The sequence below is a fragment of the Elephas maximus genome, chromosome 3, assembly GCF_024166365.1.
Source record: "Elephas maximus indicus isolate mEleMax1 chromosome 3, mEleMax1 primary haplotype, whole genome shotgun sequence".
NCBI lineage: Eukaryota > Metazoa > Chordata > Mammalia > Proboscidea > Elephantidae > Elephas > Elephas maximus.
This window is the reverse complement of record NC_064821.1, coordinates 34,815,931-34,836,237: the sequence shown is the minus strand read 5'-3', so window position 1 is coordinate 34,836,237 and position 20,307 is coordinate 34,815,931. Positions and strand designations below refer to the sequence as shown.

At 41.7% G+C, this 20,307-nt stretch overlaps 2 protein-coding genes across 13 annotated transcripts in view; one reads left to right on the top strand and one right to left on the bottom strand.

Moving 5' to 3' along the window:
• The window catches only part of LOC126072284 (zinc finger protein 420-like), a 160,954-nt gene that overhangs the window by 62,238 nt on the left and 78,409 nt on the right, over positions 1-20,307 (top strand). The window lies entirely within an intron of this gene.
• LOC126072288 (zinc finger protein OZF-like) overlaps positions 1,548-20,307 on the bottom strand; it is a 60,462-nt gene continuing 41,702 nt past the window's right edge. For all 12 annotated transcript variants that reach the window (XM_049877195.1, XM_049877186.1, XM_049877188.1 and 9 more), the window contains one exon: positions 1,548-20,063. In XM_049877195.1, the coding sequence (XP_049733152.1) occupies positions 18,683-20,063 (1,381 nt within the window). In that variant the 3' untranslated portion in view covers positions 1,548-18,682. The remainder of the gene's footprint in view (positions 20,064-20,307) is intronic.

Here is a 20,307-nt window from a genome sequence, read left to right as displayed (position 1 = left end):
ACCCTTACATGGGCACCAAGTTTCCATACTTCAATGAGTAGACTGCATCATCAAAAGGCAATCTGACCCATAGTAATACAATGTATGCATTAGAATTTCATCTTATTTAATATTATCTGACTCTAGCCATACCAACTCAATCTATTTACAATGTTAAATAAAATTTTGATAAAGTTAAGCTAAATTTAAAGAGTTTATTTGGTTTGGAAAAAAACTATAAATTCAGTACAATGTTTCAGTGAAATTAGGAAGTGGGTTTTTTTTTTTTTTTAATACAGACTAGGAATTTATATAGAAAATAGAAGGTAGACAAAAAGGTAAAATAAAGTATATTTTGAACATTACTTGTCTTTGTATTATTAGGTTATACGGAGATGAATATGCATAAAACGTGTAAAAATTTTAATTTATTTAAGTTAAAATATTTAAGTAAAAACCCAGTGCCGTCGAGTCGATTCCGACTCATAGCGACCCTATAGGACAGAGTAGAACTGTCCAGTAGAGTTTCCAAGGAGCGCCTGGCAGATTCGAACTGCTGACCTATTGGTCAGCAGCCGTAGCACTTAACCACTACAACACCAGGGTTTCCTGTTTAAGTAAGTAGGCAGATCAAAATGTCTGTAAGGAGGAATGTTTGTATATATTAATGAGGCTAAAGGAGACAGAAATTTTAAATGGAATCTTTTAGAATGAAATTATTTAGGCATTTTGGTTTTAGTAAGTTTGAAGGATGAAATATAGATTTAATAAAGTTTTTTTGGGTCATTTAAAAAATTTAATTGAATGTGACTGAAAATCGTTGTAATTTGGTATTATTTGAGTGTTTTAGGTTTTTATTGTTGATCTGATTGAAATGAGATTATTTGTTATGATTTAGATGGCTGTGTATAGGTATTTAGAATTTGAGTTGTTACGCAGTGCTACAGGAGAACGAATAAGAGTATATTAGAAAATAACCTAGAGATAGAAAAAATTTTTAATTAGGGTTTTAAAGTGTTAATTGAAAGTTAAAACGTTTTTAAGGTGTTTTGGACATACTGTGGGTTGTTTTTTTCGTGTGTTTTGGCTGAGGCTATTTCTTGAATACTATTTTGTTTTATTGCTATACAAAAAAAAAACCCAATATATATACATATATTGATTATAATTTAAGACAGATTATTTTGAGAGTCTAATACATAGAAAAGTTAATTTGTTTTGTAAGGTTATTTTGTGAAAAATTTGTAATTTTGGGGACATAGGTATTATGGTACATTTTAATTGTAGTATTCAGTTTCATAATTTTAAGTTAATTTGAGAATTATTTGGAGTTTCATATTTTTTTAAATATATGACATGTTAACATTAAATAAAAAGGGAATAGGTTTTATAATTGAATAATGAGAGTTTGGTTAAGGTTTTTTTTAATATTAAGGGCTATATTTTTTTAGAGTTTCTTTTTTAGTTTTAGTTATGATGTTTTAAAAAATTTTAGAAGGGAAATGTTTATCTAAAGTAATATTTGGTATTGTATAAGTAATATAACAAGTATTAGATTACTGGGGAGAAAATCTTTGAAGAACTGATGCCTTTGAATTATGGCAGAGAATACTGAATATATCACAGACCGCTATAAGAATGAACAAATCTGTCTTGGAAGAAGCACAGCCAGAATGCTCTTAGAAGCAAGGATGGCGATACTTTGGTGCACATACTTTGAACTTGTTATCAGGAGGGATCCCACCTGAATTTAGAGATCATCTCAAGAACAGATTTCACACATTGAACACTAATGACCAAGGACCAGACGAGATGTGGGATGATATCAAGGAAATCGTACATGAAGAAAGCAAGAGGTCATTAAAGACAGGGAAGAAAGAAAAGACCAAAGCTGATGTCAGAGGAGACTCTGAAACTTGCTCTTGAACGTAGAATAGCTAAAGAGAATGGATGAAATGATAGCCTAAAAGAGCTGAACAGAGGATTTCAAAGGGCAGCTTGAGAACACCGAGTAAAAGTATTATAGTGAGAAGTGCAAAGATCTGGAATTAAAAAACCAGAAGGGAAGAAGATATTTGGCATTTCTCAAGCTAAAAGAACTGAAGAAAAAATTGAAATTTCAAGTTGTAATACTGAAGGATTTGCTGAACGACAGAGGAAACATCAAAAGAAGACGGAAAGATACAGTCATTGCACCAAAAATAATTGGTCAACGTTCAACCATGTTAGGAGACAGCTTATGATCAAGAACTGATGGTACTGAAGGAAGAAGCCCAAGCTGCACTGGTGGAAAAAAGTCTCCAGGAATTGATGGAATACCAATTGTTTCAACAAACAGATGTAGTGCTGTTTAGGTGCTCACTTGTCTATGCCAAGAAATTTGGAAGATGGCTACCAGACCGCTGACTGGAAGACATCTATATTTGTGCCCACTTCAAAGAAAGGTGATTCAACAGAATGCAGAAATTATCAAAACATATCATTAACGTCACACACGAGTAAACTTTTGCTAAATATAATTCAAATGGGTTGTAGTAGTACATTGACTGGGAACTGCCACAAATTCAGATGATGGGAAGGAACTAGGAATATCATTTCTGATGTCAGGTGGATCTTAGCTGGAAGCAGAGAATACCAGAAAGATGTTTACCTCTGTTTACTATGAAAAGGCACTTGACTATGTGGATCATAACAAATTATGAAGAATGGGAATTCCAGAACATTTAATTGTGCTCATGAGGAATTTGTACTGAGATGAAGAGGCAGTCAAGGGGATATGGTGTGGTTTAAAGTCAGGAAAGGTATGCATCAGGACTGTATCCTTTCACCATACTCATTCAATCTGTATGTGGAACAAATAATCCATGAAGCTGGACTAAATGAAGAATGTGGCATCAGGTTTGGATGAAGTCTCATTAACAATCTGCGTTATGCAGATGACACAACCTTGCTTGCTGAAAGCAAAGATGACTAGAGGCACTTAGTAATGAAAATCAAAGACTACACCCTTCAGTATCCAGTATACCTCAAAATAAAGAAAACAAAAATCCAGGGTCTGGGACATGATGACATGTCTTCCCAATGTGAAGGACAAGTTGTTGCATTTATTCCCTCATGCCATTGAGAAAGCAGCACCAAGCCTAGAGTGCCTCTTTCGATTTTGGAGACAACATTCAGCTTACATGGGCCTGCTATGCTGACTCATTTTCTGAGTAACCCTAACATGTACCTAAACAAGGGAAGCCCCTGACATAGGTCTCAGCTGCAAGTAAGCTGCTCTGTGACTTGCACCATATGACCCATAAATGTGATGGTGCTTGACATGTCATAGGGATGCTTGATGGAGACTTTGGAAGGTGAATCACACAATAGGCCTTTAGGTTCAAGGAGTAAATCTATGCCATCCTTGCAGATACCTCTTCTCCTTTTGAGGAACAGTGTCTGGCATGCTCCATGGCTCTAGTAGAGACTGAATGCTTGATCATGGCCCACAAACTTACATATGACCTGAGCTAACCATCAAGATCCGGTCATTGTTTGACTCATCAAACCATAAACTTGGTTGCGTGCACTGGCACTCTATCATCAAGTGGAAGCGGTCTATATGAAATTGGGCTCAAGTAAACCCTGAAGGTACAAGCAAGTCACATAAGCAAAGTTCCCGTGACCCTGCTTCTGATACACTGCCTCTTCTCCCCCAACTTGCATCTGTGTCTTCACAGGGCATTCCATGTGACTAGCTGACTGAGGAAAAGGCTATCTGGACCATTTTATACATGGTTCTACATGATATTCTGGCACCACTCAAAAGGGGACAACTGCAACACTAAAGTCCCTTTAGATGATTCTAAAGAACAGTGGGTAAGAGAAATTCTCCCACGAAGAAAGCTTTGAACGGTTTACCTGAATGTTCCTTTTTCCTGGATGGAGAGGTATCTGGAGTTATAGGTCTACATTGATTTGTGGCTCAATTAACCTGGCTGCATACTATGCTCTTATAATCATTTTTTTTTTTCTTTTAACACCTGTAATGTCAGTACTAATGCTCCACATACATTTCTGATATTTGTGTTTTCTCTTTTTAGCTGTAGGCTGTCCAGTCTGCCCTAAAAAGGGCAGGGGAGAGAAGTGCCCCCAGGGGAACTCACCAGTCCAGTTTCATCCAGGTGGCTAGAGACAGCACAGCCCTCCTCTTGTCTCCCAGACAGCTCCTGGAAACCTTATAATTTTATCTCTTGGTAAGTTTTTGACACAGTGTTTTTAAGGCCACAGGGCTGCTGGATATCCTCTTTAGCTAAACCTCAATGAGACCAACGGGGAAATTTGCATACCTCCAGCCTCAAGTGCACCTTGCTATGTGTGCATAGCAGCATGTACAGGTAGTCTCCGACTCACGGTGTATCCAGTTAAGATGAACCGCACTTACAACTCTCTTCTTTTTGCACATCATATCATTAGTAATATGTACTACGTACAATGCTGCAGTGCGTAATTCGTTGATGTTACCCGTAGATATTTACTCACAGATGTTCAATGTTAACATTTATAAAGAAACTGAAAATAAAAGGTAGTAATGAAAACTTTTTAAAATGAGTTATTTGACTTACGTTAGAATCGACTTACAATGGAGTCATCGGAACAGAAGCTTGTCGTAAGACGGGTACTACCTGTATTTCTGACTGAGATCCCAATCACACCTCTTGATGTCCTGCACTTGGCAGATCTCCTATATCATCTCATCAGGCTCCATGGAGCTGGTGATCGTTATTCTTCTTAAAACGAGAGAGAGCACGGCTTGGCCTCTGGCGGTTTCACCATCTCCACTCTGTCTTTGCCTTCAGGTTCATGTGGGTTGCTTCTGATACACGTGAAGTATGTGGCCTGCTCCCAGACCTGGCTACTGACTGAGAAGCTGGGGTCACACTTTGGCTTAAATTCACCCTGTCAGGCACCACTTGCAAAGGCTCAAAATGGAAGTAACTTACTTTTGCCACTCTCTGTGGGAAACTGGTTACCTCTGGAACTCCACTGCTGATGCTGTGGACTGAGGGAGCAACAGAGTCATAATGAAGGGCTGTGCTGGGCTGTGGTACCACACCATCACTCATCATGACACACAGACTAGAGACCAGGTTGGACTACACAGAGACCATTTTTGAGTCCTAGTACAGATAGTACTTTTATGGGGAAACTGAGGCAGAAGCACAAGCTATGGAGGACCCAGGCCCTGCATAAGACAGCCTGTCTATACCATTCTGGATGTTGGCCTGGTTCAGGCTGGCCCTCTCCAAAAGTGAGGAATTCCTCTTCCATTTGTGATGGTGAAGTGGTTACTTTTCAGGGAGGGCACAGGGATGGCCTTCTTCTTCTTCAGGATGGGTAGGGAGCTGCAGGTATGTTGGATGCGCTGCTGGCTTCCACCCTGACTCCTAGTCTTCCTCAGTCCACTTATTTTAAAGGTGCCTTTTCTTAGTGTAGAGATTAGAAGCTGGAATGGCAGGCTCACTGAAACTCAGCTACTTGAGTTGAGCAGAGACACTATGCTGTACCCTGTGGGGTGGGGAAGGGGTGCTACCATCCGTCTGATCAGCTGAAGGCTGTGCTTTCAGGGTGTTGGTTTGTCTCTCCAGCCCAGATCTCCTGGGGACCAGGGGCAGACAGGTGATCATCACATCATTGTATTTCTGGCTCATCAATGAATCCTCCATCTTCTCTTTCGTGTAACCCATAAAAACCTTCAACTCAATCTACCAGATATCATCAGTCAGGAAGTGACTCCACATATGGCTTTAGTTCTGCATATTCATGGCCCACATTCATTCCTGGATGTCTCAGGATTTCATCTAAAGTGCCTCTTACTGAGGTCATGAATGAGAATTTTCTTCAGCTGGTATTCACATTCCATGGACATGTGGATGCAATATCATATTTTCACTACAATACCTGCTCCTGCAGCTCAATAATGTTCTGTGTAACGAAAGGAAGGTATTTACTCACCAGTGTATACAGGATGTCTCCAAGGCTCCACACATCTAACGTGAGCCCACCATACTTTTCTCCCGGGAAAAGCTCTGGGGCAGAATACAGGGGACAGCCACAAAAGGTATCCAGCTTGTTGCCGATATTAAATTCATTGGTGAAGCCAAACTCTGCAAGTTTTACATTCATACCAGTATCCAAGAGTAGATTTTCTGCTTTTAGGTCTCTACGAACAATATTTTCGTGGTGACAGCAGTCCACAGCAAACACTATCTGGAAGAATATTGTTTGAGCTTTTTCCTCCATACTTCCTTAGGCCACTAGCTGACCAGCCACTTGTGGTTCACCAACACAGTCTACAGCTACGTAGAGTATGTTCTCATTTTCAGTCACTTCATACAACTTCACAATACTGCAATGATTGTTAGCCTTCATGGTTTTTACCTAGCCCTCACAGGACAGTTTATGGAGGCTGCAGGAGGTCTACCAGTGTGGATGTGCCAGGTCAACTTCACCTTGGGGAAGATACTCTTGAAAAGGGTTCTCAGGTGGTAGTAGTCTGCCACATGCGTCTCCTTAACACACAGGGCTGAGAGGCCCTGTAGCACGTTGGACTTGGTGTTAATACCTGCTAGACTTGGGACTCAGGGGTTCTAAACATGAAGAAAAATTAAATGAACAAAAACAAGAGGGAAACAGATAAATCTGAAAAAGTATAAAGGAATAAAAATTTAAAGATCAAATAAGAAAAAAATAAAAGATAACCAAAAAGAAGCATGATTTGTATGATAAAAAGAATAAATGAAGAGGCAAGGCTAAGATGGTCGACTAGTCAGACGTTTTGTGTCGTCCTTCTTACAACGAAGACCCCAAAAACCAAGTGAATCGAATATATATGACAATCCAGGAACCCTAATCATCAAAGACAAAGCTGAAGAACCACACTGAGTGGCAGGCGGAAGAAGAGACGATTCAAAAACAGCGGAAACGGGGAATTATGGTGTCGTGGATTGAAATGTGTCCCCCCAAAAAATGTATCAACTTGGTTAGGTCATGATTCCCGGTATTATGTGGTTGTCCTCCATTTTGTGACTTTCCTATGTGTTATAAATCATAATCTCTGCCTGTGGTTAAAGACGATTAGGGTGGGATATAATACTCTTGCTCAGGTCACATCCTTGATCCAATGTAAAGGGAGATTCCCTGGGGTGTGGCCTGTACCACCTTTTATCTTACAAGAGATAAAAAGAAAGGGAAGCAAACAGAAAGTTGGGGACCTCATACCACCAAGAAAGCAGCACTGGACCAGAGCACGTCCTTTGGACCTGAGGTTCCTGTGCTGAGATGCTTCCAGACCAAGTGAAGATTGATGACAAGGACCTTCCTCCAACGCCAAAAGAGAAAGCATTTCCCTGTAGCTGATGACTTGCATTTGGACTTGTAGCCTATTAGATTGTGAGAAAATAAATTTTTTTTTATTAAAGCCATCCACGTGTAGTTTTGTTATAGCAGGACTAGATGACTAAGACATACAGATTGAGGGATCGCCAGTGTCCTTTAGCTGAATCTGCACAGCACACACAGGCTGAGGCAAACAGCAACATCCCAAGCCTAAACTCACCCCATCTGGTGCAGCCAAGTAGCAGCAAATTTGCATGCACCTCGAGAACCAAAGAGCAGCGACACCAGACTTGCACAAGTTAAGTATAAGCTCCCAACGTGCCAGGTATGCTGGTGCCATAACTCTTCCCCCCACCAGAGCTCCATAGCCCAGGAGCATTCCTTTCTCTTCACCCATCCGCTACCCTGTTCCAACACCAGTCTACTGGTATACAATAATGCCATGCCCACAAAGCCTGGAACTCACGGCAGGTCCAGAGGCACTTTCTTCTTCATCCAGCCACCAGCATATGGGGTCCATAGACTTGCAGCACCCTTCACCCTGGCCCAGTGCCTTGAGGGCCAATCCAACATTGCCTGTCCTCATTAGGACAAAACAGGCAGGGCACCCACCTGCAGCAGCCAAATGGGAGCTGTAGGTTTGTGACATCTAACACTGCCCTGCCCCCTAAGAAGGAGTCTCACCCACCCTCAGGACGCCGGTACCACCCATTCCATCTAGTTGCCCATGACAGGGTCTAGAGAGTTAGTAGTGTCTCCTAATTCCTCCAACCAACACCACCAGGCACCCAAGGACTAGCTGCACTACCGCCTCCACTACGTGCTTTAGCAGACGGAGATGCAGCTTCCGCTGGGGACCTGAGGTCAGCCACAGCTCCCTGCCTTGAAGCACACATCATTCCCCACTGCAACCAGAGACCTATGCCTGCTCCAAACACCCCCACAGAGCTATGCTTGCCTAGGATTGTCTCCACACCACACACTCAGTGACCGATGACCTAGAAACCTGTGCCCAAACAACAGCCATTCCCCCGACCCTCTGCAAAAGCAATGAAAGACCCCAGAGCTCACATAGCTAGTAGCTGTCCTGACCACCTGAAAGGAAGGAAGACCGGAAGCTTCAATGATGCCAACAACCAGAGTAGCACACACACCCAGCCTACTTGGACATATCAAAATGAAACAAAAATACTGGCCATAGTAAACAAAGATAAAATAAATAAAAACATAAATATAATGACTTACTGATGCCTTGGAGACAAAAGTCAGTATCAAATCACATAAAGCAGCAGGACAAGATGGCTTCGGCAAGTGACAAAAATAAAGAACAAGAATACCTTCTGGATGAAGACAAGGCAGTGGAACTACCTAATAAAGAGTTCAAAAGACTAATATACAGTACTGTCCAAGAGATCAGGCAAAACACAGACCAAATAAAACACACACACAAAGCAACAATTCAGGAAATTTTTCTTGTAAGAACTGTACAGATTTAATTTTCACATTTAGTTTCTGGATCTGTTTTGAATTGTTTTTGGAGTAAGGCATGGATCCTGATTCATTCAATCTGCATACTGAAAGTAGAGCTTTTCTTCATGATAAATTTACATTTATATGCATTCACTCCTACATTACACTAGATGCATGGGCTCCCTAATGCCTGAAAAAGATTCTCTTTTCACCTGAATATAACTTATCAAAATCAATAACCAACACCCAAAGACAGAAAAATTACACTCAGTGTTCACCAGAACACACTTGAATCCCCAAGTTAAGGAAAAAGGGCAACACTGGGGACAGTCTCCTAGACACAAAAGGTAGAAATGATTTTTCCATCTGGAGAAAGGACACAAATGTTGCTCTGAAGGCTTTGGGAGGGTAGAACACAGATGAAAAAGTCCCCCAGAAATGGCAGTAACACTCCTCCTCTCAGGGACTCAAGCCCAACACATCCTGTCAACTGCAGCAGTTTGAAATAAGGAGTGGGTGGCATGGTTGAAAAGAGCTGGACACTTGGAGGAGTGGCCACAGCTCCTAAGGACCCACTGAGGGTGGATCAACCAGGAATGAGCTTGGGGCCTGTGACCTTTGACCCTAGATCACCACCTTTGGATTCTCACTCTCCAACATATCAACACCTAGACATCAGGCATATATTGAAGGAGTGAGCAGTATGAAGGCTGCCTACTGGCTGACCCTCTAGCTCAGATTTGCATACTTACTTCCTGTTACCACATCAGGAATGTAGTAATGGCTACAGCCTCAGGGACTGTGGTAATGAGGAGCAGCAGCCAAATCCTACAGCTGGTACCCGAAGAGAAGCACTATTTCCCATCCAAAAAAGACTCAGCTGCGACCTGGTCTCGGAGCAGGCTGGCAGCTGTGGTAGTGACACAGCTAAGTTCCTACATATGGGCCTGGGGTCTAACAGAGATTGCTACATGTCAACCCCTCCCCTCAGCCATGTGGAGCTGCTTGTCAGATCAGTCACCCACCTGAATACCTCCCCCGACACCACTGCCAAACAGAAGTATGCGAAATTCCTTTAGAAAGCAGCCTCTCTAGATCTCAACAACTGGCTGTATGAAGTACTGCTGGGAATACTAAATGACACAGTCCTTTAAAAAGCAGACCGGCAGTTTCTTAAAAATTAAACATACACCTATCATATGACAGTAATCCCACTCCTAGGGGTATATGCAAAAAATAAAACACTAAAACTTTATGTTGACATAAGCCCTGTGCAAGGATAGCTTGGTTCGTAACAACCGCATATCCAAATTTCCTCCATACAGTGAATACACAACTAAGGTATGGCTATACAAAGGAATACTACACAACAATAAAAACTGATAAACTATCAATACATTCATCAATGTGGATGATTCTCAAATATATCATGCTAAGTGAAAGGAGCCAGAATCTAAATGGAACACAGTACACAATATGCATAGGGACTGTTGGCAGGGATTCACAGTCAGGGGAAGGTGTGACGAAAAGAGGCAGCACAAGGGAGGTTTTTGGAAAGAAGGCAGGTACTATTCTGAACTTTTATTGTGCTACTGACTATAAGATGCAATGCATTTATCAACTCACATTCCAAAAGTGAATTACTCTATAAATTTTGAAAGAAGCTTGTCTTAATTATCTAGTGCTGCTGTAACAGAAATACCACAAATCAATGGCTTTAATGAACAGAAGTTTATTCTCTCACAGTCTAGTAGGTGCCAGCACCAGCGGAAGGCTTTCTCTCTTTGTCAACTCTGAAGGAAGGTCCTTGTCATCAGTCTTCCTGTGGTCTAGGAGCCTCTCTGGGCAGGAACCTTGGGTCCAAAGGATGTGCTCTGCTCCTGGTGCTGCTTTCCTGATGGCATGAGATCTCCCCTTGTCTCTCTGTGTCTTGGTTATCTAGTGCTGCTATAAGAGAAATACCACAAGTGGGTGGCCTTAACAAAGGGAAATTCATTTTCTCACAGTTTTTTAGTAGGCTAGAAGTCCAAATTCAGGATGTCAGCTCCAGGGGAAGGCTTTCTCTCTGTCGGCTCTGGAAGAAGGTCCTTGTCCTCAATCTTCCCATGGTCGAGGAGCTTCTCAGGCACACGGACCCGGGGTCCAAAGGATGCACACTGCTCCTGGTGCTTTCTTGGTGGTATGAATTCCCCAACTCTCTACTTCCCTTTCTTTTTATCTCTTGAGAGATAAAAGGTGGTGCAGGCCACGCCCCAGGGAAACTCCCTTTATCTTGGATCAGGGAGGTGACCTGAGTAATGGTACTGTTATAATCCCACCCTAATCCTCTCAACTTAAAATTATAATCACAAAATGGAGGACAACCACACATGGCATAACCAAGTTGATACACACGTTTTGGGGGGAACATAATTCAATCTATGACATTCTGCTTGCTTCTCTCTTTTATATCTCAAAAGAGACTGGCTTTAGACAAAATCTAATCTTGTAGATTGAGCCCTGCCTCTAACTGCTGCTAATCCCATCTCATCAATATCACAGAGATAGGATTTACAACACATAAGAAAATCACATCAGATGACAAAATGGTGAACAAACACACAATACTGTGGAATCATGGCCTAAGCAAGTTGACACACATTTTGGGGGGACACAACTCAATCCATAACATTCCACACTTTGGACCCCTAAAATTCATGACCTTGCCATATGTAAAACATATTCACCTCATCATATCATAGCAAATCCTTTAAATCAACCCCAAGTCCAAAATCCAAAAATTCCTCTTTGTGAAATCCAGAATGGAAGTTATCTGCTTCCAAAGTACAATGGTGGAACAGGCACAAACTAGTTATGTCCATTACAAATGAGAGAAACTGGAGGGAAAGAAGGCATAACATGCACCAAGCAAGTTAGGAGAATACATAACGTTAGCTGTCAAGGCTTGAATATTGTCCTCTGTTCTCTTGAGACCATTTAGACAATGGCCCTGCCCTCCAGACTCTGGGTGTTGGCTACACTCTCTGGATCATGAGTAGGGGGACCTCAGCCCTGGGCTTCAGCTCCGCCTTCTAGGCTTACTGGAAGGGCAACTCTGCTCCCTTGCATTTGGGTGGCCCCATTCTCCTACTTCATCTGAGTGGCAACTCCACCCTTTGAGACCCCAGAGGTCATGGACGTACGCTTTGAGACTTAGGCAGCTTTCTTTCCTGTGTTCCTTGTCTCTACAATTCCTGCTTCCTGGTTCCTTGGTCTTTTGGCTCATGGGGCAGTGCTGTCTGCATCTTCCCTGCAAATGTTACAAAGCTCTGTAGCTCCATCAGTAAGTACCCAGGGGCACCCCGCTCTGCCAGTAAACTCCAACCTGAAGGCACTCAGCTCTCTTGCACTGTGGGTAGGCAAGCCTAGCTACACTGATAAGTGCCTGAAGGCACCCCACTCCACCAGGAAGCTTCCTGCCAAAGGCACTCAGCTCTCTTGCGCTGTGAGTCAGTTCCAGCGCTGTCTCAAGCTTGTCTCCTGGTTCTGCTGCTGCAGATTCCCTGCTGTTATTGCTTCTCTGGTGCTGCCACTTCTTGTCATCTGCGCTGTCTCCAGTGTAATGGCTCTCCTCACTTCCTTCCGAGTCCTCACGAGAGTTGTCTTAGATGTCCATAATTCCACCAAATGTCTCTTGAAGGCAATCTAGGCTTTTACTATTAGGCACTTTAAAACTCTTCCAGCCTCTATTCAGTTTAAAAAGTCTTCCACATTTTAGGTACCTGTTAAAGCATCACCCCACTCCTGGTACCAAAGTCTGAGTTATCTAGTGATTCTGTAACAGAAATACCATAAGTGGATGGATTTAAGAAACAGATGTTTATTCTCTCAGAGTTGGGTAGGCCAGAAGACCAAATTCAGGGTGCTAGCTCCAGGCGAAGGCTTTCTGTCTCTGTTGGCTCTGGAGGAATGTCCTTGTCATCAACCTTCCCATGGTCTAGGAGCTTTTCTGCACAGGAATATCAAGTCCAAAGGACATGACTTGCTCTTGGCATTGCTTTCCTGGTAACATAAAGTCCCCTGTCTCTCTGCTTGCTTTTCTCTTTTATATCTCAAAAGAGATAGGCTTTAGACAAAATCTAATCTTGTAGATTGAGTCCTGACTCACTAACTGCCACTAATCCCATCTCATCAACATCACAGCAACAGGATCTACAATAGGAAAATCACATCAGATGACAAAATGGTGGACAATCACACAACAGTGGGAATCATGGTCTAACCAAGTTGACACACAGTTTTTGGGGACACAACTCAATCCATAACAAAACTCTTTAGTGGCAGTACCATAGACTGATGTGTGGCCAGTCATTTATGTCACAGATTCCTTCCTGGCAGACAGTGACTTTTGTGGTTTCCACCATCTACCACTATTGTCAACAGGCACAATCCTGGTGCCAAGGAAGATCCATAGGATGACTCTTCAAGGGTAATTCCTGGGTCAAGGAAAGGTCTAATTTGAAGGCTTCTTCTATCTGAAGCAAACATCTCTCATCTCATCCTGGGGCACAGTGGCACTAAATAAACCTCTGGGCCCAACAGCCACTTGTGCTATCACCACAATAAGTACCCCTAGCTGGGCTCCCATCTTGTCAAGGCCCTACCATGAATGTGCACACCATGGGCAGCACCAGCCACTATTCCAGCACAGCCCAGCTTCTGTAGCCTTGTCTCCACTGCCAGCACACAACCTTGGATGGTAAGAATTACCAAAATCAGGACTGAACACAGGCTCTGTGGATGTGTGAGAAAAAAAACTCTAGAGCAGCTAGGTCATGGTGGGCTTTACATGGGGTACCATCACATAGGATCCCAGAAAGAGTCAACCATCTGAGCAAACCCTGCTTCTTACACCACCATTTCAGAGAGAGGCACTTCTGTGGGGTGATTTTGGGTTAAAACTTTCTGTGCTGTTTTCTCATCAGTAAACCAGGGATCATGATAGTAGTCCACGAGAAGACATGATATGCAATGTGCCTTAGCTTTTTTTTTTTTAAGTCATCTAGTACTGCTATAACAGAAATACCACAAGTGGATGGCTTTAACAAAGAGAAATTTATTATCTCACAGTCTAGTAGGTTAAAAGTCCAAATTCAGGGTGTTAGCTCCAGGAGAAGGCTTTCTCTCTTTGTCAACTCAGAAGGAAGGTCCCATCCTCAACCTTTCCCTGGTTGAGGACCTTCTCCTGGTGCTGCTTTCTTGATGGTATGAGATTTCCAACTCTGCTTGCTTCCCTTTCCTTTTCTGTCAAGAGATAAAAGGTGGTGCAGGCCACACCCTAGGGAAACTCCCTTTACATTGGGTCTGAGTAAAGGTAGTGCTACAATCCCACTCTAATCTTCTCAATACAAAATTACAATAACAAAATGGAGGACAATGACAGAATACTAGGTATCATGGCCTAACCAAGTTAATAAACACATTTTTGGGGGGACATAATTCAATCCATGACACAATGTAAAAAAAATTACACTAGTACACTAAATGTTCAGAACAATCCTGATTATATTAAAACCATTAATTTGTTGTAATGAAGGGCTGAAAAATAAGAATAAACAAAATATCAGCAGTGGTGACATTCTAAGTGCTTTTTTAACACGTACTTTTCAGTTCAAATCAGATTTTCTACAATGAGGACATGCTATTTGTACACACAAAAAATTATAGCTTGACTTCGTTGATAAAAAGAAAACACAGGCTCCAAGTGAGCTTCTTGGATCAAAGAGACACATGAGACTATGCAGACAGCTTCTGACCAGAGGGGAGACGAGAGGGCAAAGGGGGTCAGAAGCTATCTGAATGGAAAAGAAAAGAGACAGTGGAGGAAAGGAGTGTGCTGTCTCATTAGGGGGAGAGCAACTAGGACTATATAGCAAAGTATATATAAATTTTTGTATGAGAAACTTATTTGATTTGTAAACTTTCACTTAAAGCACAAAAACTTAAAAACGCACACTTAAAAACACTCATGTGTTGATGAAATTTTCTAATGAAATGAGTTTTTAAATAAATTAACCAAATGGAAACAACACTTACCAAAATCCATGTCCTAGAATTGAAAGGAAGCTTAGAGGGATATTTATCACTGGTATATGTTTAACAGAAAATAAAAAGTAGAAATTAATGCACATAGGAATATGGAAGCAGTAATTTTCATAGTTGTACATTTAATAAAATTCCTCCCTGTGATGGTTATGGTTGTGTCAGCTTGGCTGGACCATGATTCTCAGTGGTTTGGCAGTTATGATGCAGTTTGCCAGTCATATTATGATTACTTCCATGATAAGTTTTGATGCAATGTGATCACCTCCATGATGGGCTCTGCAGTGAGTAGCCAATCAGTTGAAAGGAGTTTCCTCAGAGGTGTGGACTGCATCAAATATAAGTAGACTTTCTGGTAAGGCTTGTGGACTTTTGCTAGCACTGGATCCTACACCTGTCTCCTGTTCATCTAACCTGTGGTTCTTGGGACCTGAGCTAGCAGCTTAGCTGCTGTCTTGCATGCCAATCTTGGGATTTGTCAGTCATCGCTGCCTATGAACCAGAGGCCTGGTGTTTGACTTGCCAATCTTGGGTTTGCCATCCCCTGCAGCTACGTGAATGAGAAGAAGCCTCCAGCCTGACCCATGGACTTGGGATATTCCAGCTGCTAAAACTGTGTGAGCTATTTCTTTGATATAAATCTCTCTATATACATATTTATAACCCTTACTGGTTTTGCTTTTCTAGAAAATCTAGCTTAAGGCTCCCTTGCTAGAAATATTTGTACAGAAATAGGAAAATTATGTCAGTGAAGGGTTTCTCAGGGCTGACAATTACAAGGTTTCCCACTGTATGAGGTCTAATAAGCATCCTGAGGGAGGAGGGACACTGAAGACTTCCATCATCTTTTATATTCACAGGACCAGTATGGAATCTCCCACATGTCTGTCAGTTTGTAGTACTGTGGGGGCTTGCATGTTGCTGTGATGCTGGAACCTATGCCACCTTAGAAAGAAACACCTTAGAAGAAAGCAGTCTACTTTTGAGAATTAGCCAGTGAAAACCTTATGAATAGAAGCGGAACATTGTCTGATATAGTGTGGGAATATGAGCCCCCCAGGAATCAAATCAACTACATCTGTTGAAAGGGACAATGGAAAAGCTCAGTATCATCAGTAAGAACAATGCCAGGGGCCGACTGTGGAACAGACCATCAATTGTTCATATGCAAGTTCAAGCTGAAAGTGAAGAAAATCAGAGCAAGTCCACGAGAGCCAAAATACAACCTTGAGTATATCCCACCTGAATTTAGAGACAATCTCATGAATAGATTTGACATGATGAACACTAATGACCGAAGATCAGATGAGTTGTGCAATGACATCAAGGATATCATACATGAAGAAGGCAATACGTTACCGAAAAGACAACAAAGAAAGGACCAAGATAGATGTCAGAGGAGACTCTGAAACTTGCTCTCGAATGTCAAGCAGCTAAAAGCAAAAGAAGAAATGACGAAGTAAAAGAACTGAACAGAAGATTTCAAACGGCGGCTCAAGAAGACAAAGTAAAGTATTATAATGACATATGCTAAGAGCTGCAGATAGAAAAGCAAAAGGGAAGAACACGGTCAGAGCTTTTCAAGCTGAAAGAACTAGAGAAAAAATTCAAGTCTTGAGTCACAATAACGAAGGATTCTATGGGGAAAATATTAAATGACACAGGAAGCATCAAAAGAAGATGGAAGAAACACACAGGGTCATTATATCAAAAAGAATTAGTCGACGTTCAACCATTTCAAGAGGCAGGACATGATCAGGAACCGATAGTACTGAAGGATGAAGTCCAAGCTGCACTGAAGGAACTGAAGAAAAACAAGGCTCTGGGAATTGATGGAATATCTATCAATTGAGATGTTTCAACAAACAGATGCAGTGCAGGAAGTGCTCGCTTGTCTATGCCAAGAAATCTGGAAGACAGCTACCTGGCCAACCGACTGGAAGAGATCCATATTTATGCCTATTCCCAGGGAGAGTCATCCAACCAAATGCAGAAATTATCGAATAACATCAGCAATATCACATGCAAGCAAAATTTTGCTGAAGATCATTTAACAGCAGCTGCAACAGTGTATCGACAGGGAACTGCCAGATATTCAGGTCAGATTCAGAAGAGGACGTGGAACCAGGGATATCATTGCTAATGTCAGATGGATCCTGGCTGAGAGCAGAGAATACCAGAAGGATCTTTACCTATGTTTTATTGACTATGCAAAGGCATTTGACTACGTGGATCATAACAAATTATGGATAACATTGTGAAGAATGGGGATTCCAGAACACTTAATCGTGCTCATGAGGAAACTGTACATAGATCAAGAGGCAGTTGTTCGGGCAGAACAAGGGGACACTGAGTGGTTTAAAGTCAGGAAAGGTATGCATCAGGATTGTATCCTTTCACCATACCTATTCAATCTGTATGCTGAGCAAATAATCTGAGAAGATGGACTATATGAAGAACAGGGCATCAGGATTGGAGGAAGACTCATTAACAACCTGTGTTATGCAGATGACACAACCTTGCTTGCTGAAAGTGAAGAAGACTTGAAGCACTTACTGATGAAGATCAAAGACCACGGCCTTCAGTATGGATTACATCTCAACATAAAGAAAACGAAAATCCTCACAACTGTTCCAATAAGCAACATCCTGATAAACGGAGAAAAGACTGAAGTTGTCAGGGATTTCATTTTACTTGGATCTACAATCAACACCCAGGGAAGGAGAAGTCAAGAAATCAAAGGCCGCATTGCATTGGGTAAATCTGCTGCAAAGGACCTCTTTAAAGTGTTGAAAAGCAAAGATGTCACCTTGAGGACTAAGGTGCACCTGACCCAAGCCATAGTATTTTCAACTGCATCAAGAGTATGTGAAAGCTGGACAATGAATAAGGAAGACCAAAGAAGAACTGACACCTTTGAATTGTGGTGTTGGCGAAGAATACTGAATATAGCATGGACTGCCAAAAGAACGAACAAATCTGTCTTGGAAGAAGTACAACCAGAATGTTCCTTAGAAGGTTGGTGAGACTGTCTCTTACATACTTTGGACATGTTGTTGGGTGGGATCAGTCCCTGGAGAAGAACATCATGCTTGGTAAAGTACTGGGTCAGAGGAAAAGAGGAAGACCCTCAATGAGATGGATTGACACTGTGGCTGCAACCATGGGCTCAAGTATAACAATGATTTTAAGGATGGCACAGGACCGGGCAGTATTTCATTCTGTTGTGCATAGGGTTGCTATGAGTCGGAACCAAATCGACAGCACCTAACAACAATGATACGGAATATGATTTATCTCAAATGTTCCCAGGTACTTTACATTTACATGATACTCTTGTGTGACTTTTCACATGCTCTGTTACTGAAATAGGGAAGGCTTTTCCGTACATGTAAAAGTCACCGAAAGCAGGGAAGAAAAAGAAAAATTTTCCCACATTCCTTACACATCTATGGTTTCCCTGCTGCATATCTTTTTTCAGGTTTGAAAAAATATAAAGGATAAAGTTACCCAGAGTTACTCACATGTATGTTGCTTCTGTCCAGTATTCCTAATCAGAAGTGTTGAAAAGCATGAGAGACAACTGAAGACGTTCCCACATATCTTACATTAATAAGTTCTTTCTTCACTGGGAGAACTTATATGTCTACTGAGGTTTGAGGAATGAATAAAGACTTTTCCACATTCCATCCATTCAAAGGTCCTCTCTCCACTGTGATCCCTTATATGTGCAGTGAGGGATGAGGAACTATTAAAGGTTTTCCCACACTCCTTAGATTTGTAAGGCCCCTCCCCCCCAGTGAGCTCTCATATGTTTAGTGAGGGGTGAGGAACTACTAAAGGCTTTCCCACACTCATTACATGCATAAAGCCTCTCTCCATTATGAGTTCTTATATGTGTAGTGAAGTGTGAGGAAGTACTAAAGGCTTTCCCACACTCCTTACATTCGTAAGGCCTCTCCCTACTGTGAGTTCTTATATGTGTAGTGAGGTGTGACGAACTATTAAAGGCTTTCCCACATTCCTTACATTCGTAAGGCCTCTCTCCACTATGCGTTCTTTTATGTGCAGTGAGGGATGAAGAAACACTAAAAGCTTTTCCACATTCCTTACATCCATAAGGCCTCTCTCCACTGTGAGCCCTTATATGTACAGTGAGGTGTGAGGAACGACTAAAGGCTTTCCCACATTTCTTACATTCATAGGGCCTCTCTCCACTGTGAGTTCTTATATGTGCAGTGAGGTTTGAGGAACGACTAAAGGCCTTCCCGCATTCCTTACATTCATAAGGCCTCTCTCCACTGTGAGTTCTTATATGTGCAGTGAGGGATGAAGAAATACTAAAAGGTTTTCCACATTCTTTACATTTATAAGGCCTCTGTCCACTGTGAGTTCTTATATGTCTAGTGAGGCATGAAGAACTACTAAAGGCTTTCCCACATTCCTTGCATTCATAAGGCCTCTCTCCACTGTGAGTTCTTACATGTGCAGTGAGGGATGAAGAAATACTAAAAGCTTTTCCACATTCCTTACATTCATAAGGCCTCTCTCCACTGTGAGTTCTTGTATGTCTAGTTAGGTGTGAGGAACTACTAAAGGCTTTCCCACATTCGTTACATTCATAAGGCCTCTCTCCACTGTGAGTTCTTGTATGGGCAGTGAGGCATGAGGGAGTACTAAAGGCTTTCCCACATTCCTTACAATCATAAGGCCTCTTTTCACTGTGAGTTCTTATATGTACAGTGCGGTGTGAGGAACTAAAGGCTTTTCCATATTCCTCACGTTCATAAGGCCTCTCTCCACTGTGAGAACGTATATGTCTAATGAGGTGTGAGGAACAACGAAAGGCTTTTCCACATTCCTTACATTCACAAGGCCTCTTTCCACACTGAGGTCTTACATATTTGGTGAGAGGTGAGGAACAACTACAGAGTCTCCCAGAACTCTTACATTCACAAAATTTCTCTCCAGTAAGAGTTATCACATGAGGTATTAGGGAAAAGGGAAAACTGCAGGCTTCTCCACATTCCTTATAATGATAAGGTTTGTATCCAGCGTGAGATCTGATGTGATGCTTAAAAGTATGATCCATGAAGGCTTTTCCACACTCACAACATTCAGAAGGATTTACTCCAGCAGGAATTCTCTTGAGCCTAGAAAGATTAGTAATTCAGCTGAAAGTTACTCCACACGGATTATCTTATTTTTCTTTACCTTGTTTATTTTCACAGACGCTCTCTACCACATAAAAATAGGCAGCAAATTGATAAAATTAAATTTGATACCATCCCACAATTACCATACTCAGAGAACGCGTGTCTTCTGTTATGAACTGTCTCATGTTGCATAGTTTGAATTATCTCAAAGAAGTTGATACCATTATTGTCATAGTCTTTC